Source organism: Martes martes (genome assembly GCF_963455335.1).
Source record: "Martes martes genome assembly, chromosome: 1".
NCBI classification, from domain to species: Eukaryota; Metazoa; Chordata; class Mammalia; order Carnivora; family Mustelidae; genus Martes; species Martes martes.
This window is the reverse complement of record NC_137888.1, coordinates 212079349-212105789: the sequence shown is the minus strand read 5'-3', so window position 1 is coordinate 212105789 and position 26441 is coordinate 212079349. Positions and strand designations below refer to the sequence as shown.

Below are 26441 nucleotides of genomic sequence, written 5' to 3'. Positions count from 1 at the left end.
CGTGGGGGGGGGGCTGTCATGCCTTGAGTCCGAGCACGGGTACAAATCTGCATCAGCTGCGGGTTCGTCTGACTCTACTGTCAGAGTCCCCACTGTCCTGATGGGCAAACGGGGGCTCAGACAGGTCAGAGCGATGCCCACGGCTACCCGGCGAGGGAGAAGCAGATGTGCCCAGCATTTACTTTAAAAATGGCGAAAACCTCTGCCTTCGACCTTGGAAAAGCTGATGAGGGGACAGAAGGCTGGCTGAGGACAGAGCAGAAGCTGTCACCCTGCGACCTCCCCCCACCCCCAGTCCTGGGTGGGACGAGTGTGTATCATTCTTCCAAGAATCTCCCAACTATCTTAACGTTAAAGCCTTGCTGGGGGGGGGGGGGGGAACGCCCTGAACCTGACAATGGCAAGGCCTCTGGTATCTCGAAGGTCCTCTTTAGCATAGGTAAGCTCTTTCAAAACCTGCCTGTTCCTTACCTCCCCAACCCCTGGTTCGGAATCCCTCACAACCCCAGTGCAGCCGCTTTCCACCCACGGCGCCTGTCCCTGGCACTTTAATAAACCACCATTTTGCACCAAAGAGGTCTCAAGAATTCTTTCTTGGTCGTCGGCTCCCGACCCCACCCCCACTGAACCTGCCCTATATTCCAAACTTCACCAAAGCTATCCCATCCCCATGGCCCTTTAAAAGGACACCTCTGGGATGTGAACACACCCCCCACCTGCGTCTGATGAGGCCAGCAGTTAAATACACAACCGCTCACTCCAGGCTCCAGTAGTGAATCGGGGCAGGTCTCCTGTCATCCCTGCCCTGCAGGAAAGGTGGGGAGCCCTGCTGACTTGACTTGAGACTCTTAGAACCCCTTAGGCGAAGCCTCAGTCCCAGATGACTCTCCCTCTGGGTGACCACAGGCTGGTCCCTCGACCTCTGTGCCTCCATTTCCTATTCTGTAAAATGGGGATAGCAATAGTGCCGCCTCACAGGACTGCGCTAAGGGCTCCCTTAGGATGCATAAGCTGCTCAGAGCAGTGGTGGGCACACAGTAGGCGCTCAGAGGGTACCCGTTACATAAATACAACCTCTGTGAGTATTCCCTGGGTCTCCCGGGGTCCAGCCTGTATCCAGGAAGCCTGGACTGGAGAGACAAGGCAAGAGGTAGAATGCTCCCGAGTCCCTATCATCAGGGGAGGGCAAAGCCAGGGACCCAAAGTGGCGGGGGGGGGGTTTGGGGGGTGGGATGGGGCTCAAGGGGGATAAGGGCTCTGGAGGGTGGGGGGAGGGATGGCGGAGGGGCCTGGTGGGCATTTCTGCAACCCAGCTTTGAAGGGACTGCAGAGGAGTGAGTGCAAAGGCCGGGTGGCCACATAGGAAGTGGTGTACCTGCAGAGGGCAGGGCATGGGGAGGGAGGCCAGAGAGGGCATCTTGGGGAGGCAGCTGATCATGGGGGGGGCGTTGGATCATGGGGGTGCCGGCAGCAAAGGGGCCTGGCAGAACAGGTCTGAAAACTGTGACTACAGAGTTGGTGGGAAGGGTGGGGCTACCTGGGACCCAGGAAAGGGACCCCAGAGAGATGCCCACACCCGGGAGACCAACAGCCAGGGAAAGAGGAAGAGACTCGGTTTGAAGCAGTGTCTGCGTCCATGAGAAATGACTGAAAATCCACAGAGTTTGCGAACCAGGTTGCTGGGAACCTGTGGGGTGGGGGTGGGGGGGTGGCAAACACTCAGGGGCGTGGGCACCAGCAGGCTGCAAGAGACTGGGGGTGGGGACGGATGGGGGTGGGGTGGGGTGGTTTAGGGCACAAAAAGGGAAGCCAGTGCTTTTTGCTCCTTCCTTTGCTACAAAGGGAGGAGGGAAGCCTTAGGAGCCAGGAGGGAGGGGTTGAGGGTCACCCTGCCCATAGGAGAGAGGCAGGAGGGAGTGGGCAAGAGGCAAGTCTGGGTGGCTCAGCTGGGTAAGCAGTTAAGCATCTGCCTTCAGCTCAGATCATGATCTCAGGGTCCTGGAATGGTGCTGCCCCCCTCCCCCAACTGCATCAGGCTTCCTGCTCAGTGGGGAGTCTCTGCTTCTCCCTCTACCCTACCCGCACCCCGGCTGCCCCCCTCCCCCGCCTTGTGCCCTCTTTCTCTCAAATAAATGAATAAAATCTTTAAAAAAAAAAAAGTTTCTTTGCTCACTGACTGGCCTCTGCAGACCCTTCCGTGGTCAGCAAAGCAAGAATGCGCCCCCCAGGTTTGCCAAAGATGCAGGCACGTGCAGCAGCAGCCATGGTGACAGGGAACCAGCCCTCAGAAGCTGGCAGAGTGTGGGTGGTAGCAGCTAGGGGCAAGGGGGGTGCCAGGAAAGGCACGCCAGCTCCAAGCCAGGCTCTACCCAGGACACATGAGGACGAAACAACACAGGACAGTTGGCCAGGGTGAGCACTGTGCACAGGGGAGGACAACAGGGACAGGCACCACCGTGAGGCATAAACTCACCTCTCGAAGGCCAAGCGCATGACCACCAGGGCCAGCGCCACGGGCAGGGCTGCCAGCAAGTCCCGGGCGTGAGGATAGACCAGGCCATCCCGGTCCTCTAGGACAGCCCACGTGTTGTTGGGTGGCAGCCACAGCCTCTCCTGCCAAAACCATTCGCTGAGGCTGGACAACATCCTGTGGGCACAGGGTCCCGTTAATGGGAGCTCAGCATGCGGGAGGGCCCACCGCCCCATCCTCACCCCCTCGCGCCCCAAAGCCCCGCAACCTTGACTTTATGACAGCCTGTGTGAGGGAGGGACTTGTGCTGTGTGCCCTCAGGCAAGTGCCCTGCCAGTTCTGAATCTCAAGTTCATTTGTCACACAGGGACAGCAGCCCACCCGGGAGCCCAGCTCGCTAACACAAAGGGTCTCCCCGCCTGCTGATCCCGGAAACACGCCTCATGAAAAGAGTTACTTCCCTGCACTTCACAGGTGCAAAAAAAAGGTGGCCAGAAGCCAAGGGCCTGGCTGACTGGGGTCATAAACTCGAGTTCTCCAATGTCAAGGGAGGTGTCCCGCCATTGTGGGAAGGAGCCTCCAAGGCAGCCCAAAGGTGACAAGCGGAGGAAATCCGCAATTCCCTTCCTGAGCATCCTTCCGGGTGTGAATGTGGGCAGCCCCGCTGGCTGTGAGGCTGGGCTGCAGCTGGGCAGGAGTACCCGGTGCGTGACGGTGCTTGCCTGATCACCGGAGCGGCAATTAAGTGAGCTTTCCTTCCACCGAGAAGGCTTTCCGACACCCATCTTGAGGCGCCCAAGCAGCTTTGCCCTTTCCCGAGATCTTAAGACAAGTGCCCGGACCCCCACACTGGTCCCCACTTGGGATGTTTGTTCATCCTCATGTCTGTCCATCCCATCCATCCATCCATCCAACCATCCACCTTACCTGCTGATCTACCTGTCTGTCCAATCACCTGTCCCTCCATCCATCTACCTACCAACCAACCCACCCACCATCCATCTATCCAACCATCCAGTTGTATGTTCATCCATCCACCTGCCTGCCCATCTGTCTATCTACCCATCTGTCCGTCTGTCCATCCATCCCTCTGCCTGCCCGACTGTCCATCTGTCTGTCCATCCACAAGGTGTTCTCTGATTGACTTGTTCATGCCAGCGTGCGGCTAGGTGTTAAGGACACATCAGGAAAAAAAACAGACATATTCCTGTCCCCATATGGGGGGCAGCCAACACACGAGTATACAGATTCATAGATGAGATAGGACCGTGTGATGAGGCCTGGTAGAAAATGAGCAGGGTACCATGATTTTAAACGAGGTGACCAATGAAAGTCTAAGGAGACGCCATCTAGGCAGAGACCCAGAGATGAGAAGGGCCTGGGTTTACGCAGAGGAGAGTAGTGGTGGTAGGGAGGGACTTTCAGAGAAAGCAGCAGCAGGTGCAAAGGCCCTGAGGCAGGACTGAGCTCAGAGTGTTAGGGAAGAGCAAGAGGCCCCTGGAGCGGAACGAGCAAGGGGGAAGAGGGACGGGGGGGGAATGGAGGGAAGGGGACAGGGGCAGGTCATTCAGGGCCTGTGGGCTTCAGGGAGGAGTTGGGATGACTTCCCCCAACATTCGTGGTGAAAAATTTCAAACCTACAGAAAAGTTGTTAGAATTTACAGGGAACTCCTACACCCCAGCACTAGATTCTGCCGCCCACAGTTTGCTCTATCTGCTCTATCGGATATCTGTGAGTGCATCCATCCCCCCTCCCCCCTCGTCCCCCCTTCCCCCGCCCCAGATCAGGCCATCTTATTTTTCTGGATGCATTTTAAAACAAGCAGCAGACATCAAGCTGCATCACCCCTAAATATTTCAGCACGCAGATCATTAGCTAGGCTTCAATATTTGTTAATGGGTTTTTTTCTTTCAAGGTAAAATCTGCTAGAGCGAAATGCATAAATCCTTCACCGTACAGTTGCCGAGTTCGAACAAATACAGGCAGCCGCGTGACGCAGCCTCCAACCACGGACATTCCCCTCCTCCCTCCACAAAGCTCTCGGTGCCCCTCTCTGGTCAACCTCCCTCTCCTCCGTCTAAAGGTACCCTCACTCCTGACTTTTGTTCCCACCATGCATTCATCCTGTCTGCGCGAGAACTTCCTATAAACGGAATCACACGCTTCATCTTCGCGTCTGGCTTCTTTCGCTCTGGGGAACCGTTTTGAGATTCGTGTGTCATAGTATCTACTGGTAGCTCCCCCCCCCCACCGCCCCCAAATCGTGGATATGTACCATCTGCTTGTTGATGGCAACTGGAATGCTTCCCATTTGGGGTGATTAGGAACCCAGCGATTTCGAGCAGACACATCTCCCCGGTCAGCCCGGAGGGCTGGGACGGCTGGATCGCAGGGAAGCCGCCCATCTGAATTCAAAAGCAGCGGCCAAACTGTTTTCTGGGGGGGCTGTACCATTTTCCACTCCCACCCGTGATGTCTGGGGGTTCTGTGGCCCTTCGTTTTATTTTCGATAAGGACACAAGCCATGGGGTGTTGGCAGCCTCATGGGAAGTGGCCTTTCCGAGGCCAGAAGGAGGTGCTGTCCACCGGAAGGGGGTGGAGAGGAGGGACGGGTTTCCAGAGACTTCTTTGTTTGTTTGTTTGTTTAGTTAAGATTTTACTTATTTATTTGACAGAGAGAGAGAGAGAGATCACCAGTAGGCAGAGAGGCAGGCAGAGAGAGAGGGGGAAGCAGGCTCCTGACTGAGCAGAGAGCCCGATGCGGGGCAGAGATGCACACACAGAATTCCATTTTTATCAAGTTCAAGAGCAGGCAAAACCACCCGAGGATGGCGGCGTCCATGTCCCGCGGCCACTGCCGCAGGTTACCACTAACGCAGTGGCAGATGTGTTCTCTCACGGTTCTGGGGCTCAGGAGTCTAAAATGGGGTCTTGCTGGGCTGAGCGCAAGGTTGGGCAGGGCTGGGCTCCTTTGGAGCTCCAGGGGAGAATCCGTTCCTGCCTTTTCTGGCTTCTAGAAGCCACTTGGACTCCCTGGATGGAGGTCCTGTCTTTGTCTTCCAAGCCAACAACTCTCTCTCTGACCCTCCTGCCTCCCTCTTATAAAGACGGCTGGGATGACACTGAGTCACCGGGGAATCCGAGGTCAGCCCCAACGCCAAGCTCAGCTCATCAGCCACCTCTAGCCCCCTTCGTCGCACGAGGCTCCAGGATCAGAATGTGGGCGTCTTTAGGGAGCATCATTCCGTGACCACACTGCTGGGCATCAGGACAGGCAGCTGCCCTGGGGACAGGCAGTGACCAGAGGGGCCCTGTGGGGTTGCCTAAGGCTGGCACGATCCGTCTCCTGATCTGAGCCAGCGCTCTTCTGGTTGAAGAAATTCACTGAGTCATCCATCTCCGATGCGGGCCCTTTTCTCCTGCTAATGGAAATGCCTGCATTTTAAAAGTCCACCATTCTGATTCCAATGCCAGTGTGCGGGCCTGTCCAGGGGACTCAACTCAGTTCTGACACTGGGCCTGGAGACGGTGTCAGATCCCACGGGGTAAGGGGCTCAGTCCTACAGAGACTGTCCCCCCACTTCAGCCGCCAAGCGTGTCTAAATGAAATCGTCACCTGTGCTTCTGGCCAACTGGCTGTAAACCAGAGAACCCCCGACCCCCTCCTGGGGGTTTTGAGGAACTCACTAGAGTGGCTCACAGAACTCGGAGAGACATTTTACTCACTAGGTCACCGGTTCATTAGACAAGGACACTACTCAGGAACAGCCCGATGGAAGAGACGCAGACAGCGAGGTGGAGGGGAGGGGCCCCCCACCTCCACGTGCATCACTCCCCAAATTTTCATGCACGCACCAACCAAGAAGCTCTCTGAACCTCGCCCTTTGGGTTTCTGGGGAGGCTTCATTGAATGCTCGATGAAATCATTGCTCCCTCCCGAATGAGTCAGCCCGCAGCCCCTCTCCCCTCCCCGGAGGTGGGGGGGGGGCCGCACTAAATTTCTACTCTCTCTTCACTGTCTGCCTCCCCTGCTCCAGGGGCTTTCCCAAAGTCGCCACGTCAACCTAACAGAGGACACCTAGATCACCCCCATCACTGGAAATTCCAAGGGTTTTAGGAGCTCAGTGTGAAAGCGGAGACAAAGACCAAATGTTTATTTCTTACTATAAATCATAACATCACAAGTCAAATGCAGAAAAAAAGAAAAATTCTGAGAGTCTGGGTCTCAGAACCAGCATGTGGCTGGCGTTCAAGTCCATGGGGAGGGATGGACCAGCCCAGGGAGGGATGGAGATGAAGGGGCAGTCTGCAGTCCCCATGGTGGGGGGGGGGACATCTGGCAGTCAGTGAGGTGATGAGCAGTGGCAGCAGCCTGACAAATGGTCAAGGGTAGGTGACAGTGGCTAGTCTAGACCCAGCAGGCTCAGATGGCCCAGACAGAAGGGACAGATGGGCACAGAGACTTCTGCCTGGGTGGTTGACTGCTCTACAAGAAACTAGCTTCACTGACAGGCAAGGTTGGCTTGATCTGGTGCACCGCCCCCCCCAACCCCCCACCCCACACCCCCTCCTGAGGGCGCATGCCCAGCCTGGCATTCCCACCTCCCAACTGGAGCCACATCCACCGCATGGCATCTCTAGCCTCCTCCCACTCTCTCAGCAGACCTCCCTCCCTCTGCTGCCCAGTGCAGATGCAAATAGGCAAGGAGTCCCAGGAAAGCCCCCAGTCAGCCAGAGCTGAAGCAGATACCCGGGAGTCCCGGCCCCCCACCCCATATTCTTCCCCCACTCGAGGATGCCTAGATGAAGACCCACCACCTCTGTGCCACCTGCAAGTCATGATGAGCTTCAGAGACAAGGGGGAACACACAAGACCAAGGGCTTCTTCCAATCTCAGGCCTCCACTGATGTCCTGGGCTTCTCAAGCCCCCCATTCACTGCCTGACACTTTCGGCTCCCACCACACCATAGGATTTCGCACAGCCCCTTTTACAAGTGCTGCCCTCTGCCTAGAATGCCCATGGAATATTTATTGCCCTATGCTGGGTGCTGAGAATACGAAACGGTCTCCACAGGGCTTATACACCTTCCCTGTCTGTCCGGCAAACTCCTAGGCATCCCTCAAAACCCAGTTCATTTGTTGCTTCCTCCTGGAGGTAGCTCCTGATTGGATTTAGTTGAAGCACACTCCCCCAGTCCCGCTTCACTCACTGTGAGGTTGGGAGCTCGTCACGGAGGCTCTCCGGAGACAGCACGGGGTGGAGAAGGAAGCAAGCGTGACCAGCTTGGAGTCCCAGTCCCCTCAGCTGAAGCAAGCCTGGCCCTTCCCGGCGTCCACGTCAGACTGACCCACCTTGACTGCAGAGGCCTCAGCCCTGGAAGCCCTACCCCTTCTCCAACCTGTCTGTCTGTCTGTCTGTCCCCTCCTAGCACACAGGAGGGACTCATGTGCGGCTGTTACTAAACATTCACAGCCAGCAAGGCCCAGACTTCTCTTCCTCCTCCACCCAACCCTCAACAGACCCCTCCTTCCCAGAGGACAGGAAGGAATGAGGCTCGGGGGTCACTCCTCCTCGATTTTCCTTTTTCTCCTTTGGGTCCCAGCTCCTCTGCTCATTTCCTGTGACTCTGCCACACTGGGACCAGCTGCCCCATCTGAAAAATGGGTACAGCCAGACTGCCTGTTTTCCAGGCTGTTGTGTGGGCCCAGGGGGCTGTACCACACCGAGGTGACTCCTGCCTCACCCATTCACCAGGCAAGCAACCTCAGGCAGGCAAGCAGGCTGTTCTGTGCCTCCGTTTCCTCATCTGTAAAGTGGGCTAATAAGAACCCTTTCCACATGGGGCAGTGGGGTGAGAGCTAAGTAGGACTGACCTGCATGTTATTAGCAGCAGAGAGGGGCGGTGGGATGAGGGGCAGTCTGGAGAGGTGGGGTGCTGGCCTGCAGCAGATTCTGGAAGGTTCTTCCCAGAACCTCCCCAACCTCTGCAGCTTTCCCTTAAAGCTGTAGCTCATGAACTCAGGCTGGGCTTAGCCAGGGCCACTGAGGGATCATCTGGAGACTCACCGAGTGAGGGAGTGGCTGGTCAGCCCAACCAGCCTGAGCCTACATCCCCCAACACCCCTGCCCTGCTCGCATCACCCCTGCCCTGCCCCCAGTCTCCCAGCAAGGCCGCTGTGTCTTGAAGCCTCTTTGGCCTCACTCCCAGCCCTGCCCCTGCCACCTGGGAGTCAGACTCTGATAATCCTTCTGAGTGGCTAAAAATATATCCTCAGACCCAGGGAAAGAGAAAGAGATTAGGGCTTTGAGCTGATACGGGGAGGGGAGGATGAGCGGAGGATCCCTGTCCCCTCTCAGGGGTCTGAGCGAGCCTTCATCCTTCTTGCTCCCCAAAGTCCCGAGCGCCACCCGGCATGGCCAGCAGAGCAGGGCTGTGCACAGAAGGTTTGTTTTATTTTAAACCTAGCTGGAAATGCACGACTTGCCCGGGGTTGTGAAAAAGGAAATCAATTCAGACTCCAGATGTCTGGGCTGCCCAGGGACGACGGACACACACACACACACACACACACACACACACACACGCCCCTCCGGGCTCCTGCAGCCTGGCCTGCTGCCGGGGGTCACCTGACTCCCGTGGCTGGAGGCCCAGGCAGGGAACACATGATGTGCAAAGTGGGGGTGGTGTGGAGACAGCCACAGCCTCCCCTGCCCTGGGCCCTGGCTGTCCCCTGTGGCTGGCCTTGGCTCCTCCACCGTGGACCTCTCTGAGCAGAATCCCTATGGGTGGTGCTCCCTGCCCAGCTCCAGGTCCAGGACTCTGCCTCCTACCCAACCCCTCAGATTTAGACACACTGTTGAGGGCACCTGGGTGGCTCAGTCAGTTGAGTGTCCGACTCTTGATTTCCACCCTGGTAATGATCTTAGGGTTGTGAGATCAAGCCCTGTATCAGGCTCTGTGCTGGGTGTGGGACCTGCTTAAGAGTCTCTCTTTCCGGGGCACCTGGGTGGCTCAGTGGGTTAAAGCCTCTGCCTTCAGCTCAGGTCATGATCCCAGGGTCCTGGGATCGAGCCCCACATCGGGCTCTCTGCTCAGCGGGGAGACTGCTTCTCCCCCTCTCTCTGCCTGCCTCTCTGCCTACTTGTGATCTCTGTCTGTCAAATAAATAAATAAAATTAAAAAAAAAGAGTCTCTCTTTCCCTCTTCTTTCTCTAAATATATTTTAAATAATTTTTAAAAATAAGAAAAAAAAAAGACACACTTCTGCCCTCCATAGTCTGGTTGTCTTGATACACCCTCCCACACCCCACCAACTCAACTGTTTGCAATGGCTGCTTGCTGGCCTTCTAATTCACCAAGCTCATTCCTACCCCAGGACCTTTACATATACATACCCAGCTCACCAAGCTCATTCCTGCCCCAGGACCTTTGCATGTGCTATGTTCAATTCACCAAGCTCATTCTTAACCATGGGCCTTTGCACATGCTGTTCCCCTACACATCCCTGTGTCTAGCGCTCATTATTCACATCTCAGCTCAGAGAAACCTTCTCAGATCACTACCAAAGAAGCCTGTGTATTATTCCATCTCCTCACCCTGTTTTGTTCCTTCAGCCCTCTTGTCCTACTTGATCTATTATTTGTTTTTCTGTCTCACCCCAAGATGTAAGACTCCTGAAGGCTAGAATGTTGTTTTAGGCACTGCAGTATCCTAAACTAGTGCCTCGCACAACATCGGGTGCCAACTAAGTGCTAAGTGGACGAATGAATGGGTAGTGCAGATACATGGACAGGTGGGTGGATGTGAGGACTTCAGTGCAGGTGGTGAGATCTTCTAGAAAAAAAAAAAAAAGTAAAAAAGAAAAACCACCCCACCAGGTCTCCTGGTTGGCTCAGGTGGTGGAGTGGGTGACTCTTGATCTCAGGGCTGTGAGTTCAAGCCCCACACTGGGTGTGGAGCCTACTTAACAAGAAACCACCTGTTTTAACAGGCAAGGTCAGCTCGATCCCAGTAAAAGAGATTCCCTGTTGCCCCATTTCAGAACTGGGAAGCCTGAGGCTTAAAGCAAGAAGCTACCGGCCATTCAGCCAGCAAGGGAGAGAGCTGGAACCGGAAGCTCACCAGGGTGGCGAGGGGGCTGCCCTGTACCACCAGTGGGCTCAGGGCTCATGGGACTCTGTGCAGCTGCCCCAGGCCTGCTTCTGCCTGTCAAGCTTTCTCCAGGATCAAGCCCCTCCCCCACCCTGTGTTTTCAGCGAACCAGTTGCTCAGCATATAATTTCTTTTTTCAAAGATTTTACTTATTTATTTACTTGAGAGAGATAGAGAGTGAGTGAGAGACAGCATGTAAGGGGAGAAAGTCAGAGGGTGAAGAGACTCCCCGCGGAGCTGGAAGCCTGATGTGGGACTTGATCCCGGATGACTTGAGCCAAAAGCAGTGGCTTAACCAACTGAGCCACCCAGGCGCCCCTCTTTTCTTTTCTTTCTTTCTTTCTTTTTTTTTTTTTTTTAAAGATTTTATTTATTTATTTGAGAGAGAGAGAGAACGAGCACATGTGGGGGAAAGATCAAGGGAGGAGGACAAGCAGACACCGTGCTGAGTGTGACGCGCCGTTTGATCCCACAACCCTGAGATCACAACCCGGCCCAAAATCAAGAGTCAGAGGCTTAACCCACTTCGCCACCCAGGCGCCCCTCAGCACATGATTTCTTAACTGCTACACCCCTTGGCAGGCCCAGGGGGCTTAGGTGAGCTGCACCCCTGCTGGCCACCCTCTTGGCAATGCCCCCATCCCCCAGAGAAGACAGCCACCAGCTGGGCATGAGGATCACTGCAGCTGCCTTGGGCTGGCTGTGGGCCACTCTGATGGCCTCAGCTCCCTCCTAGGGCCCCGCCCAGCAGCTGGGACACCCATGAGCTTCCCCCCAGCCGCCAGCGTCCAGGACCTAGCATCCGCCCTCGGCCTTCTGCCCTAAATGCCTGCCCCTGCTTCAGTGGGCCGGTTCCCACTAGCCTTTCAAGACCTGGGTCAGATTCTATTTCCTCCTTAAGAGGCCTGCTCTGCCTTCCCCACACTCAGCAGAGCCCCCTCTCTACAGCCTTGCCTGTCCCACTGCGCCCTATCCCTGGGCCTTTCTTCGGAGCTTTCTTTAGCCCTGGAGCTTAGAGAGCTTGCAGGCTCTGGGTGTCCCCCTGGGCAGTGAGAGCCCGGGAGAGACCTCTGGGGCCCACAGCATCACCTAGTGTATTGGGGGGTAGTCAGGGAGGTTTCAAGGACCAAGAAAGGAGAGAGGATCAGGTCTCTTGGAATTTGAGGGGGAAGGGAGCAGTCCTCAGCCCCAAAAGCAAGTGGGGATGGGGGGGTGGAATGGGTGGCAGGAGCTGACTGTTATCTGCACAGGGACTGATGAAGCTTACAGGTGGGGGATAAGGGTAGCCCACTTGGGCCATTACAACAAAAACAAAAATACAGCTTTTTTGAAGTATCCTTGACACACAAAAGTGCGCATTTAAAGTGCGTGATCTGATGTGTTCTGAACTATGTATGTACGTGTGAAATCGTCACCCTCAACCGAGATAACAAGCATATCCATCACTCCCTGAATTTCCCGGTGCCCTTATGGAGTCCATCCCTCTCTCCCCTCCAGGGAAAAATTGCAATCTGGATGTCTAACAGTTGGGGACTGGAAACCTCAGGGCTCCATGCGAAGAAATCTTACATTACAGTCCAAAAGGCAGAGGAAAATACATCATGGATGGACCTTGAGGACGTCCTTTGAGGAAGCTAGTCACAGCAAGATAGACACTGTAGGATTCCGCTCACAGGAGGTCCCTAAAGAGATCCATCTGTACAGACAGGAAGTGGATGGTGGGTGCCAGGGGTGGGGGGAAGGGATGGGGAGACAAAATCTCAGACTGGGGAGATGAGAAAGTTCTGGAGAGGGACGCACAACAATGTGAATATATCAATACTAAACTGTGCACTCAAAAATGGTCAAGATGGTAAGTTTTATGTCATGTGTATTTTACAACACTTAAATTTTTTTGAAAGGGGAAGAGGGAGAGAGAGAATCCTAGGTAGGCTCCATGCCCTGCACAAAACTCAACGGGGGGCTCAATCTCATGGCCCTGAGATTGTGACCTGAGCTGAAATCAAGAGTCAGATGCTTAACCAACTATGCCACTCAGGTGCCCCCAATTATTAATTTTAAAAAACGACCAAAGGAGGGGCACCCAGATAGTGCAGTTAAGCAACTGACTCTTGGTTTCAGGTCAGGTAATGCTCTTGATATCGTGAAATCCAGCCCCATGTACAGCTCCGTGCCTTGGAGTCCGCTTGGGATTCTCTCACCCTCTCCCCATCCTGCTCATGTCTTCTCTCTCTGAAATAAATAAATATATCTTTTTAAAAAATCACCAAAGGGGAAACAAGAGGAGGAACATTATGCTCATTGACTTGAGTGAGTGGGAGGGGGGGCTCAGGGAGTTAAAAAAATAAAATAAAAACAAAATGCGGGGAGCCACTAATGGCCCCATACGTCATTTAGGCAATGGAAAAGCACCAGGAGAGCTCGGATTCCACTTAAGTCAGAGTCAGCTGCTTCAGACCAGCCCCATTGGAGACAACCAGAAACCCTGGCCGACACACAAAAACAGACTACTTGAAAGCCCGGGTGCTGTGATGTCCCCACATGGTAGCTATCAGCAGCATGGGACTATTTGAATTGCAATGAACTGAAATGAAACACAATTTCAAACTCAATTCCTCAGTTGCACACAGCAAAATTTCTCTGCTCAAGAGCCACACGTGGCTTGTGGCCACCAGATTTGTGCAGGTATGGAACATTTCCATCCTTGTAGAAAGTTCTACCAGGCGGGACTGCTCTAGAGTGACCCCAAAGAGGTAGTAGTTGGAGGGGAGTCTATACCTGGCATATGGGAGGTGGGTTTCACATTTGTACTGCTCTTTGCTGGAAATAGAAACTGGCTTGAAAAATGAGAAGAGCCCAGAGAGATCACAATTGCTTAACAACAGGCTGGAACATGAAGAAAGGGAGCGAGTCCGAAAAAGGAAGTTCCAAATTCTACACAAAAGGTCTGTGCACGTCTCCTGCTAAGCCCTGAACCATGCGTGTGCAGGGCAGACTCCAACCAGGCCAGCTAAGGCTAAGAGAAAGGGAGAGAGATTTCACCTGCCACCCACCATGAGGACAACAGACTTTGGAGCCTGAGTCCAGACAGGTTAACTGCCTGATTAAAAAAAAAATATATATATATATTCAGTGCTCTCCAGAGGAACATAACAGAATCCAGAGTCTCCACGATAACATCTTGATGATGTCCAGAATACAACCCCAAATTACTTGATCTTTGGAGAAACAAGACAACACGAACCATACTCAAGACAGAAGGAAATTAACAGGGACTAATATCTGAGGCGACCAAGATGTTGGAAGGAGCAGATACAGATTTTGAAGCAGCTATTATAATCTATTCAAGGATGGGAAGGAAAAAAATAGCTCCTAATGAACGAACAAATAAGAAACTTCAGTGGAGGGGTGCCTGGGTGGCTCAGTGGGTTAAAGCCTCTGCCTTCGGCTCAGGTCGTGATCTCAGGGTCCTGGGATCGAGCCCCGCATCAGGCTCTCTGCTTAGCGAGAAGCCTGCTTCCTCCTCTCTCTCTCTGCCTGCCTCTCTGCCTACTTGTGATCTCTATCTGTCAAATAAATAAATAAAATCTTAAAAAAAAAAAAAGAAACCTCAGTGGAAAGGTAAAAAAAATGAACCAAATGTAAATTCTAAAACTGCAAAAATGCAATACTTGCAATTACAAAATCACACATGGGCTTGATAGCAATCAGAGATGATTGAAGAGTTAACAAATCTGGAGCTAGGTAATAGCAAACATTCAAACTGAAGAACAGAGAAGAAAAAACAAAGATGGAATAGAAATGTGTCATCTGGTGGGGCGCCTGGGTGGCTCAGTGGGTTAAGCCTCTGCCTTCGGCTCAGGTCATGATCTCAGGGTCCTGGGATCAAGCCCCACATTGGGCTTCCTGCTCGGAGGGGAGCCTGCTTCCCCCTCTCTCTCTCTGCCTGTCTCTCTGGCTACTTGTGATCTCTGTCAAGTAAATAAATAAAATCTTAAAAAAAAAAAAAAAGGAAGAAAAAAAAGAAATGTGTCATCTGGGAGATGCCAGGCTGGGCTGGCTCACAAATTAGAGCATGCAACTCTTGGTCTTGGGGTCGTTGAGTTTGAACCCCATGATAGATGCAGAGATTTTAAAAAGAAAATTAAATAAGTAAATCAACGTTGGGGTGTCTAGCTGGCTTTGCTGGTAGAGCCTGTGAGTCCTGATGTCAGGGTTGTAAATTTTAGCCCCAGGTTGGGTGTAGAGATTATTTAAAAGCAAAATCTTAAAAAAAAAACAAGCGCCATCTGGAAATAGGGGTGCCATCAGCACAATGCTGTGAAGGGACTTAGGGCTACTAAGTAGCACACTTAAAAATGAATAAAATGGTAAATTTTTTAAAATGGTAAATTTTATCTTTTGTATGTTTTACCACAATTGGGGAAAAAAAAAAAAGTACACAGTCTCAGTGACCTTTGGGACTATCAGAAGATCTAACAGGCCCAACAAGAGAAAGGAAGAAGAATGTGGGCAGGAAAAAATATTTAAAGCATTGAAGGCTCTGTATTTTTTCCCACAGCTACATATATGTACATGAACTCACGGAAATAGGCCATAAGGATGTAGTCTATGCTCAGAGTTATTGCGTCAGGAAGTCAGGGAAGGGAGGAGCTGGTCTGCTTGTTTTGTGATTCACTGATTTTTACAAGGAATGTCACAGCAACGTAAATTTTTATTGTTTTATTATTTTTTAAAATTGTATTTATTTGAGAGGTAAAGAGAGAGAGAGAGAGAGAACAAGTGAGAACACAAGACTGGGGGAGGGAGAAGCAGAGTCCCTGCTGAGCAGGGAGCCTGATGCGGGGCTCGATCCCAGGATGCAAGGATCATGTCCTGCGCCAAAGGCAACCGCTTAACCAACTGAGCCACCGGGTGTTCTAATTTTTAAATTGTGGTCAAATACAAATAACATAAAAATATACCATCTTAACTATTCCTATGTGTACAGATTGGTGGTCTTAAGTATGGTCATATCACTGGGCGACCATCACCACCATCCGTCTCCAGAACTCTTTGCATCTTGTAAAACTGATACTCTGTCACTAACCTCCCACTCCTCCACCCCTGACCCTTGGTCACCTCCACTCTGCTTTCTGTTTCTATGGATTTGACGACTCTAGGTGCCTCCTGTAAGCGGAATCATACAGTGTGTCCTTCTGTGTCTGGTGTCCCTCACTGAGCATAATGTCCTCAAGGTTCATTCATGTTGTAGCAGGTGTTTTTGTTTTTTTTTTTTAAAGATTTTATTTATTTATTTGACAGAGAGAGATCACAAGTAGGCAGAGAGGCAGGCAGAGAGAGAGGAGGAAGCAGGCTCCCCGCTGAGCAGAGAGCCCAATGCAGGGCTCTGGGATCATGAGATCATGATCCTGAGACCCTGAGATCGTGACCTGAGCCGAAGGCAGAGGCTTTAACCCACTGAGCCACCCAGGCGCCCCCCCCCTTTTTTTAAGATTTTATTCACTTGACAGAGAGAGAGAGAGAGATCACAAGTAGGCAAAGCAGCAGGTGGGGCGGGGGGCAGGTGGGGGATGCAGGCTCCCCGCTGAGCAGAGGGCCCGATTCGGGGCTCGATCCCAGGACCCTGAGACCATGACCTGAGCCAAAGGCAGAGGCTTAATCCACTGAGCCACCCAGGTGTCCCCGGAATGTCCTTCCTTTTAAGGTTGAATAAGAGTTTAGGGAGTGTAAACATTAAAGGTGACTTTTTAAACAGAAAATCGTATTAGTACAAAAGGAAAATAAAGGTTTCTGCTGAAGGGGTGGTTGGCGGAGGAGATATGGGCTCAGAGGTGACGTTTCTAGCTGTCAACCAGCTCCCCACCCCAGCTCGTCATTACGAAACCGATTCCCAATCACAATCATCCCCTCCAGCAATGCCACTACCCACCTTCCAGGGCGGAGACAACTGTGGGTTCCAGGTCGCACTCTGATGGCACCTTCTCCACCCAACCTGGTCTAACACCTGCCCTACTCTTTCCCACCAGCTGCCCACTGGGCCCCGCTGCCACTTCCTGGTGACGGCATAGAGGCAGGTTCAGGTAGGGCCAAGGAGCCCCAAAAGCCAGGCTGCTTTCTGGGACAGCAGCCCTTGCCCACACCTGTAGCAGGGATTGCCCAACGTACCTGGGGCGCTGGTACTATGCCAGGTGCCACCCAGAGAGGTTTACCCACGACAGGCCCTGTGCCAAGTGCCCTGCCTTCCTACCTCGGAAATGTTGTTAGACATGCCCTGAGGAAGATGCTGTCAGCATCCATATTTCCTTTTTCCTTTAGAGAGAGAGAATGCGTGTGCGGTGGGGAGGCGGGGGAGAAGAGGAGGGGCAGACGGAGAGGGAGAGCATCTTCACGAAGCGTCATGCCCAGCAGAGCCCCACGCTGGGCTTGATCTCATGACCCTGAGATCATGACTTGAGCTGAAATGAACAGACACTCAACCCACTGAGCCACCCAGGTGCCCCAGCGTCCCTATTTCATGGGTGAACGGAGTCTCAGGGACCCTGAGTCATCTACCCGGGTCACACAGCTGCATCTGAACTCCGCTCTACACCACTAGGCCTTCCCGGTGGACCCAGGCTCACGGAACCTCAGCTCCTCCGGCATTCTTGGAAAGCAGAGCCTGCCCGTAAGCCCGGGCTCCACTCCATCTCCACCTGTCTGCTTTGCACTCTGCCTAGTTCCCTGGGGACACACGCCCCCCGCCCTTCCATGACCAATCGCCGTGGCCAATTCTTTGTCTATGTATTCATGACCCCCTATCGCATATGGGACCCGTTGTCCACCACTCCTTCCAAGAACTGTAGCGTCCTGGTTCCCCTCTCTGCGGTTCTGTCTCTAGTCCACGCTGGTTTTCCTCCCCTTTGGCCCCCAATCCAGTCCTGGACCCCCACTGCCATCTGCTGTGCCTGGAAATCGCACGCGCCTGGGAGCTGCCATGGGCGCCCGTGCATGTGGGTTTCCGATTCCCGGAGCTCCCAGGTGTCCCCCCCCCCCAACAAACCTGCTAAGCCGGGAGCACCTGACTGCTCCTTGCCCAGACACACCACGATCAAGATCAAGTCACCCTGCACCAGAGTGTGCGCTCTTCCTCCCCGGGCTTCTTGGCCAAGATCCCACCTTCCACCCAGCCTTTGCGGACAGGAATCCGGGAGTTGTCCCGGAGTCCACTGCGCACAGCCAGGCCGCTCGGCCCCTCCTCGCCTGCTGCAACGGCGTCCGCCTGCCACGTGACCACCGAGCGGGTCCCTTCCCACTCATGGCCCACAGCGACCCCCTCCCCTCTCATGTCACTAACTGGGGCTTCCTCCCTGGGCTCCCAGCCTCTGGGTTTTGCCCGGGCTGCCCTTCTAACCTAACAATCACAGCCTTGGCTTGAAATCCTGCAAACGTTCCTGCCCCCCACAGCGCTGTGCCCGGGCTGTTCCCCTACCAGTCACGCCCTTTCTGCCTGCCAAATGCCTTCTGATTCTTCAAGACTCCGTTCTCACCCTTGTTGGCCAGGAAGCCCTGCTCAGTGTCCCCGGGCCGGATTAGGGGCCCTCCCCTCCATCCCTCCCCTCCAACTCTCCCACAGCCCGGTCACTCGTCGGCCCCAGCCTCTCCCATCTGTGCACTATGCACCCACCAATCTCCTCCAAAAGGCTCGCTTTGTTTTTAAGCATGTTTATTTTCAGAAGAAACTTTCCCTCCCTCTCCTAAAGAGAAAGTCAATGTCACTGCCCGACAGTGGCCGTAAGACAGATACAATGAAAACAAGATGACATTTAGTCCTGCCAGTCCAGTCGGTCAGAGTTCTCCTTGTTTGAGGGGGAGGGTGGCAAGTGCCTGTCACCTAGGCCTTAAGATACAGTGGGGGCGTGGGCGGCTCCGGCTGCGAGGTCACCAGAAGGGAGCCAATTCTGTGACTCCTCCTTGAGCGTGGGCTGTCCTTGGGTTTCAAAGGTGACGGAAATGTTGCCCCAAGAGCTCCTCAGTGGCTGAGACAGGGCTGGGTAGGGACAGCTTCAAGGGCAGGGGGGTCGAGGATGTTGGGGTGGGCAACTGATCTGGGAGCTCCCTGCCTGGACAGGAATTTGGGGACATGCAGCCTGGCGGTGGGTGGGGCCAAGAAGAGCCCTTGTGGGCGAATTCCAGATGTGGGACTCCGAGAAGGTGCCTTCTGAATGCAAAAAGGGGTGATGATGGGGAAGGGCAGGGCCTCGAGGGCTCTGGAGCCCCAGCACCCCCAGGCACTGCCTCCTTGCCCCCGCTGCCATGCTTCTGAACGTGGGCCCATGCCCTTGTCCAGGTTCCGGATCACACAGCTGCCAACCGTGAACTTCAGGTCCACACACCTGGGCAGATCTGCTCCTGGGGGGTGGTCTCTGGCCAGCAGCTCCTTCTGTGAAACTCTCACCATCCTGTCTGCCTGCCCAGAAAGGGGATGGAGCCTGTGCAGGGCGCCTGTGAGCGCTGGTTGCCCTCTGGAGGCCCAGGCTGGGGTCCCAAACCTCTTGGGGTGAGCAGAGAAGGGCACCCCCTGCCAGAATGCCAGGCTGTCCGTGGGCCCTTTAAGGACCAGAGGTGTTTGCGTAACTAGAGGCCAAGCTGCACTTCCTCTCCGATGATGACCATGATGACCATGACCGACCGTTGAGGGCAGCCCCTCCTCTCAGATGGGAAGCACACAGATGCGGCTGGGGGGGTGCAGGCAGGCTGAGCGCTCGTCCCCACCCTCAGCAGCACACAGCTCAAAGGACAAGCCTCCCTTCCCCACACCCCCACCCCCGACCTGGTCCCCCAGGGACCTCCTGCAGACACCACCCACCCACATCCATGGTTCTCAGCCAGGGTCCGTGGCCAGATTCCAGGGGTCCGGTCAGATTTCAGGAACATCACCCTAATGCAATCCCCGGATATCTCCTCGGCCTGAGTCACTATTCGCCATTTCTCCAACCCTTCAAAGTAAGTAGCCTGCCTGTTGCTGCTTCTAGGAAGCCTTCCGAGACTTCTGGGCTGCCCCATGGGCTCTCCATTCGGTCTGCTTTATTCTGCCTTGTAACGATGTATCTCTATCTATCTTCCCAAAGAACGGGGCGGGGGGCTCTGGGAGGGCAGTCAATGGGGTCTGATTCCTGGTTGTGTCCACTGTCAGCTCCAACTCAGGCCTCGGTTCCAGCAAGACCTCCTCAGAAGACAAGACCCGGGTTACATCAGCACAGGTAAGGCAATGAAGAATGCCTCCGCCGGCTACAAAGAAGATGCTACTGAAATGTACAAAGGGCAGTGCTTCCAGAATGTTTCAGGAATAATAGAGACATCCAGTCTGTGTGTCCCGGGCAAGAATGAGCTACTCCAGATGAAAACCAGTGGCTTCAAATGTCCACATAGTAATGGTTTCTAAATGTTCTCCACCCAATCTCTAGGCAGTATTTGAGCAACGCTGTGCAAGTGACTTATGTACCGGTTGGATTTCCCAAGGTCCCAAGGCACGACCTCTTCACCTATTTCCAGAAGTTTAATCGGTGTGTTCACTCAGTCCTACCTCTACCGCCCAAGGTTGAAACAGGTTGAAACAGGTAAGCAGCTCCTGCCCTCTGGCTTGGTCCTGTCTCAATCCAGAAGTTACTGCAAGCATCTTTGACATGTCATCAATGCCAAAGCCAAGGCTCTGAAGGGTACCCACGGCCCCACCCTCCCTGGAAAGTGCTCTGAAAATCTGCAGCCCCAACAGCCAGCTTCACCGAACGGGGGACCAACCACTCGGGCATGTAAGCGAGAGACCTCGTTCCCTGAGCCCGACCCACAGGCTCTTGGATTTAACGAGCAATCCCTATTCCCTGCATCGCAATATTTCTCGGGAGTTACATAAGTTTCAGGGCGTAAAAAAAGGCTACAAGCTTCAAAATTCACCACCAGCCCTTTGCCAGGAAGAACGACCCTAGAGGAAGCACGGGCATGGGTATAACCTGGCACCCACCCCCCCCCTCAGAACCGCCTCAGTCTGCAGACCCAAGGGACCTCTCAACTCTCAGTGGAGGAGAAACCGGATGTCGGTGTTAGAAATGAAGCACCCTAAAGGGTCATGGCATTCGCCCGGCGTTCATGGTCTATCAAAACAATTTCCTTCTTACTCAAAAGTGAAAGCTTTGAAATCTATGAAGAGGGGAAAACACAGGACCTCCTTAGAAAGGCTCTGCCCCCCTCCCCCCACTCTCGATACGTTTGTGGAAAATTCTAGGACTCTGTGGGGGAAAGTTCTAAGTGTCCTGCCTCGGGGTCTAAATTGCCACCAACTGCTTCTGTCATCCCCATGTTGCAGCTGTGTAAACTGAGGCACAGATTCACCCAAGGGCCCAAAGGAGGAGGCAGGGGGCTGGGATGCAAAGGTTACCCCACCTGTCTGCAAAGGCTGCCTCCTTGTCATTGCTGTACCCGGTGCGCCCGGAGCTGAGGTCCAGGACAGGGTGAGGGTTAGGGGTGGCAAATACTATACGTTTTATTAATTGATTTCATTATGCCCCGTAGTGGAAAGAAAAACAGGATAGGGAAAAGAGATCAGGAATTGGGCAGTGGGGGCTGTGATTTTAAATGGGAAGGTCAGGCTGGTCTCCTTAAGAAGGTGATGCTTGGGGCACCTGGGTGGCTCAGTGGGTTAAGGCCTCTGCCTTCGGCTCAGGTCATGATCCCAGGGTCCTGGGATCGAGCCCCGCATTGGGCTCTCTGCTCAGCAGGGAGCCTGCTTCTGCCTCTCTCTCTCTCTCTCTCTCTCTCTCTGCCTGCCTCTCTGCCTACTCTCTGCTTGGGGCACCTGGGTGGCTCAGTGGGTTAAGGCCTCTGCCTTCGGCTCAGGTCATGATCCCAGGGTCCTGGGATCGAGCCCCGCATTGGGCTCTCTGCTCAGCAGGGAGCCTGCTTCTGCCTCTCTCTCTCTCTCTCTCTCTCTGCCTGCCTCTCTGCCTACTTGTGATCTCTGTCAAATAAATAAATAAAATCTTTAAAAAAAATAAAAATTAAAAAAGAAGGTGATGCTTGAGGGGGCTCGGTCGGTAAAGCATCTGTCTTGGGCTCAGGTCATGATCCCTGGGTCCTGGGATAGAGCCCCCGCATCGGGCTCCCTGCTCAGTGGGGAGCCTGCTCTGCACCCCCAGCTGTTTCCCCAGCGTGTGCTCTCTGGCTCTCTCTCTGTCAGATAAATAATAAAATCTTAAAAAAAAAAAAAAAAAGGTGATGCTTGAGAAAAGAGATGAGGAAGCCATGGGCATAGACCACTCTAGCCAAAGGGAACAGGCTATACAAAGGCCCTCAGGCTGGGCCACGGGCAGTAGCTTCAAGTGATCCAGACGAAGCTCACAGGGCTGGAACAGAGGGGCATGTGGGAAGACGTGAGGGCAGGGAGGTGACAGCCGTATATTAAGGCCCACCCCAGTCAACATCACCGATGGAAAAATGAGATCCAGAGGCCGGAGTCTGGCCTACTCTCCCCTTCTGTCTCTGTCCTTGTCCCCTGAATCTAAGAGGGGAGTCAGTCTCCCTCCCTCCAGCTGTAGCTCCATGGTGCCTGCCAGGATCATTGTCATAGCTGAGCCGGGGCCAAAGGGAGCTGCCCTTAGGCGCACCCATCCCCAGTTTGGAGAGGGGTGGGGTGGGGAGGACAGGGGCAGCCACAGAGTCCTGGCTCAGCGGGACCACCGATCTCCGTTCCGGAGTCCAAGTGTCCGAATCCTCTCATTAAAGCATCTGAAGCTGCTAAGGTTTGGGGACACGCCTGGGTCAGTGGTGAGGGTGAGAAGGGGGACCAGACCCAGGCAACCAGGCCCTCGCCCACAGGCATGCAGGGAGTGGGGGGCTGGGTCCTTTCTCCTCCACCTGGAAAGGGAATGTTGGCAGGCTGATGGCGGGACCATCCTCGATATACAGTTGCATTGGTTTTTGCCACCTGCCATCTCCGTCCCCCTCCCTGAGAGCATCCTGTTCCATATTGAGCTCTGTGCCCTGCCTGGCCTGCCCACCGGGTCACTGTTGCTGCCCACCCCCTCGCCCCGCCGTCCCCTCCCTGCCTCCGTACCCTCTACCTGTGCCCTCTCCCTCTCCCTGGCTGCTTCACTTCCTCGGGGAAGTCTTCAAGGTCAGCGGAGCTCCCATCACGCGAAGGGGTAGACTTGCCCACCGGGAAAAGGGGTGGATTCTCTTTCTCCCTCCTACCAGCCTCCTGGGCCACCAGGGTTCCAGGAATGACCCCCACACTTAGGGGACAAAGCACCCCGCAAACTGCAAAGCAATGGGGCTCCACAACCTCTTACCCTTCAAGCCAGGACCCTCCCAGGGTCTGCTGTCATTGGACTGGGGCCCCCTGAGACCTTCGCTCTCTTCATCTGCCCCTCTGCCCACGTTCCCCCTTGCTCCCTCCGATCCAGCCACGCTGTCCTCCTTGTTATACCTCCAACATGCCAGACCAGGTCCTGCCTGAGGACCTTTGCACATGCCGGTGCCTCTGCTTGGACTGCCCTTCCTCCAGATGTCCACCTGGCTCTTCCTCATCCTTCAGGTTTCACACCCATAGGTGCGGCATGTATAAATGACAGACACGGGGGCAGACAGAGGTGGGGGCAGGGAAGGGGGGACAAGCACAGGCTAGAGGGGCTCTCTCCAGGGTGTGGATGGCAGGGGCTTGGCCCCTCCTCAGATTCACAGTCATGGGATCCTGGAGCAAAAGATGGGATTGGGAGCCCAAGATGGGGTAGGGAGAGAGTTAAGCTCCTGCCCATTCATTGTGGGGAACCGGTGGGACCGTCTCATATTAACAAAGGTATGAAGTCGAGATCGAAGGAGGAGAAAGACCTCCTCTATGCCACTCTGGTCTGAGCCCATTCAACGTGTGGCAAAGAAGGGCCCATTCTCAATGGCTTGGGGTGGGGTGGGCAAGACAGCCAAGTAAGGAAGACCCCTCTCACTGAATTACTCAAGCAGAGGATTCAGAAATGCAGCTGAGCTGACCATTTCCTCCTTTTTGAAGCCCTTGCTCCCTGGCTCCTGGCTTGCCACCTACTGTTTCCCTGCACCCTCTCTCTGCCCATTTCCCTCCAGGTGGGGATGTCTCCCAAGCTCCAAGCTTGCTTCTTCAAAGCCCACCTTGCACCTCGCATCCGCCTGGGTGTTTAGCAACATCACAATTTTCAGACGCACCTGAACCTGCTATAAACCACCTGCTCCCCAGTCAGCCGCTGCTCCACCACCCCCACTTCCGATCTCTCCAGGATCCCGGCACTTCTTCATCCCCGCCTCCATCTGGACCAGCGAGGTTGCTTCCAGGCTGGTCTCTTAGCTCCTCCACATCTCTGTACGCTGGTCTCTCCACCCTGTTCACTCTGAGTCATCCTTAGTAACCCACCAATGATCACCTCCTCCAAGAAGCCTACCCTGGGGAGGCTCACCCCGGGATGAACCAGCCACACTCCTCCGGGCTCCCTCCCCCCAGACATCCAGGCATCTGGATGCTTATTAGCATTCAGGTGCTTATTAGCAGCCTGGTGCTGTGCTCACCTCCGCGGTGATGACTGCTATTAGTCCCATTTTACAGAAGCAGCTGAAGCAAGAAGGAGGTGAAGTCACTAGCCTGCGGGCACCGAACTCAAGCGGGCAGGACAAGGTCAGAGGCAGCCTCCAGACAGCGGGAGAGAGGACAGCCTGTGGTGCCCAGATAAGAGGAGACTGTCCCCGGGCGCCTGCTTTCCTGTGGGCATCCCGAGGGTGGTGGGAGGCCCATTCCTGTTCCCCCCTCACCTCCTGGCCAACTAGCCCAGGGACTCCTGTGCCGAGTGATCACTCCAAGCCAGGCGCTGGGCCAGCCAAACACTTTACACGCCTGACTCACTCCATCTGCAGAAGGCCCTGGTCTGGAGGTGGGCACAGTTACACAGCGCCCCCATTTCTCAGAGCAGGAAATGGGGGCTCATTACGCTGCGAACTCCTGCTGGCTCTGGTGCCCTCCCCCAGTCCCTCGAGGCCAGAGGCCACCACTGGGATCAGCCAAGCCCTTTCCTAGCCAAGGTTTCCTTGGATCAGAACAACACTCCCAGGGATAGGTTCTACCGACCCATTTTACAGACTGGGCAAACTGAAAGCTTGGAAAACTTTCCCTGGGCTCACGAGGCCAGGTCCACCACCAAGTGTCCCAGCTCATTTCTACCGCCTCTTCGCTCCCCTCTCAAGACACCTCCACTGGGAGCAGGTGAGCTGGGAAGGCAGGCAAGGAAGGTCCCAGTGTGGCCTGTGGGCACTCAGGTGTGCTGAGTGAGTCTCCTGGCACCCGTGCCCCAGCCACGTTTCTTCACGGCAGCTGCTCTTGGAACGGGCCTGAGTAGAGCCTGGGGACCCTGGGACCTTCAAAGGCAACCCCACACTCCAGAATGTCTTTCTCGGGCAGCCTCCCTAAAAGAGATTCAGGTCACTAGACTGGAGCCGGCTTGACCCCTGCACTGGGCCTCCGGAGACCTTGCCTGGGTGTGGAGTCCGTCTCCAGGAGCCTCCCCGGTCAGGTGGCATTTCACAGGTTTTGCAAGTCAGACTCAGCCACGACGGCCCCACCCCACCTGCGTCTCCCTCAGTTTCCCCATCTCAGCAAGGAAAGGCCCGTGCATACTCCCAGCTGCCAGCTCCAGAAATCTCCGCTCGGGTTCCTTCACGCCCCACTTCTGAGCAGGCGGGGAACGCAGAGGGTGTTCTTCTGCCAAAACGCACCCCTCCTCCCCGCGTCACCCCCTTTCCACCACCCCTTCCGGTGGGGGCCAAACCAGCAGCCTCCTGCCGGGTTTCCTCCCATCCCTCCCGCCCACAGCAGGGGCTCTTCCTAAGACACAGCAGGACCGGGTTACTCACTTTGCTCTGCGCCGCCCCCCGTGACCCCCCCAGACTTGAGAATGGAATCCACTCACTCCCCGCCATCTTCGAGGCGCGGGCCAACCTCTTCCCACCTCCAAGCCTCCCTCCCGGAGCTCCAGCCAAGCTGGCCTCTTTTCTGCCCTGCAAACACACCACGCTGGGCCCTGCCTCAAAATCTTGCCGCTTCTGGGCCTCAAAAGCCCTCGCGGGCTGGTCCACTCAGGCCCGGATGACACCCTCTCGGAGAATCGCTCCCTGACCCTTACTCCCTCTCCCCGAGGGGTTGTCCTCCCCGCACTCGGCGCGGGCTGGAGTGATCGCAGCCTGTTTACACGGGGGCTAGCCGTCTACGCAGCCGGGCTGCGAGGTCAGGGCCCCGGCTGCATCCCCGGCGCGGGCACGTCGGTGGCGCCCAGCAGGTACTCCGCATGGTTTCCCCGGTGCCCGACCCACACTCGCGGCGCGCCGCTCGCATTCACACGCCCGGACTCCCCCGCGTCGCCGCGCCGGCTCGCCCCGATTCCCTCCGGCCCGTGTCGCAGCCTCGTCTCCGCGCTCGCGGCGCGCCGACCCTCGGGGAAGCGGGTCTCTCTAGGGGCGGCGGCCCGGGCCTGGGACCGGATGGGAAGCCCCGAGAGGCCGCCCCGGGCGGGGTGATGATGGGGGCCGGGGCCGCCATGGCCGCGGAGGCGGGGCCGGGGCTCGCCGCGAGGGTGGCGTTCCCGGCGGCGTTCGGGGCGCGGAGCGCTCGCTTACCTGGGGGCACGGCAGGGGCGGGCGGCGGACGCGGAGAGGAAGGAGCGCGCGCACCCCGCACGCGGCCGCCGGACTCTGCTCCCAGCGCGGCCTCTGCCGTGGGGCCCGGCGGTAGGCTGGGGTGGGGGGACCGGGGCGGGGCCTGGAGGGGCGGGGCCC

The 26441-nt window shown here is 55.3% G+C and overlaps 1 protein-coding gene across 1 annotated transcript in view; it reads right to left on the bottom strand.

The window, feature by feature from the left end:
• CERS4 (ceramide synthase 4) overlaps positions 1–26394 on the bottom strand; it is a 31939-nt gene extending 5545 nt beyond the window's left edge. Inside the window, exons 1-2 of the mRNA XM_080810171.1 lie at positions 26283–26394; positions 2474–2647 (exon numbers count right to left, since the gene is read on the bottom strand). Coding sequence (XP_080666297.1) covers positions 2474–2646 — 173 coding nt within the window. The 5' untranslated portion in view covers position 2647; positions 26283–26394. The remainder of the gene's footprint in view (positions 1–2473; positions 2648–26282) is intronic.
• Positions 26395–26441: the final 47 nt, after the last annotated feature.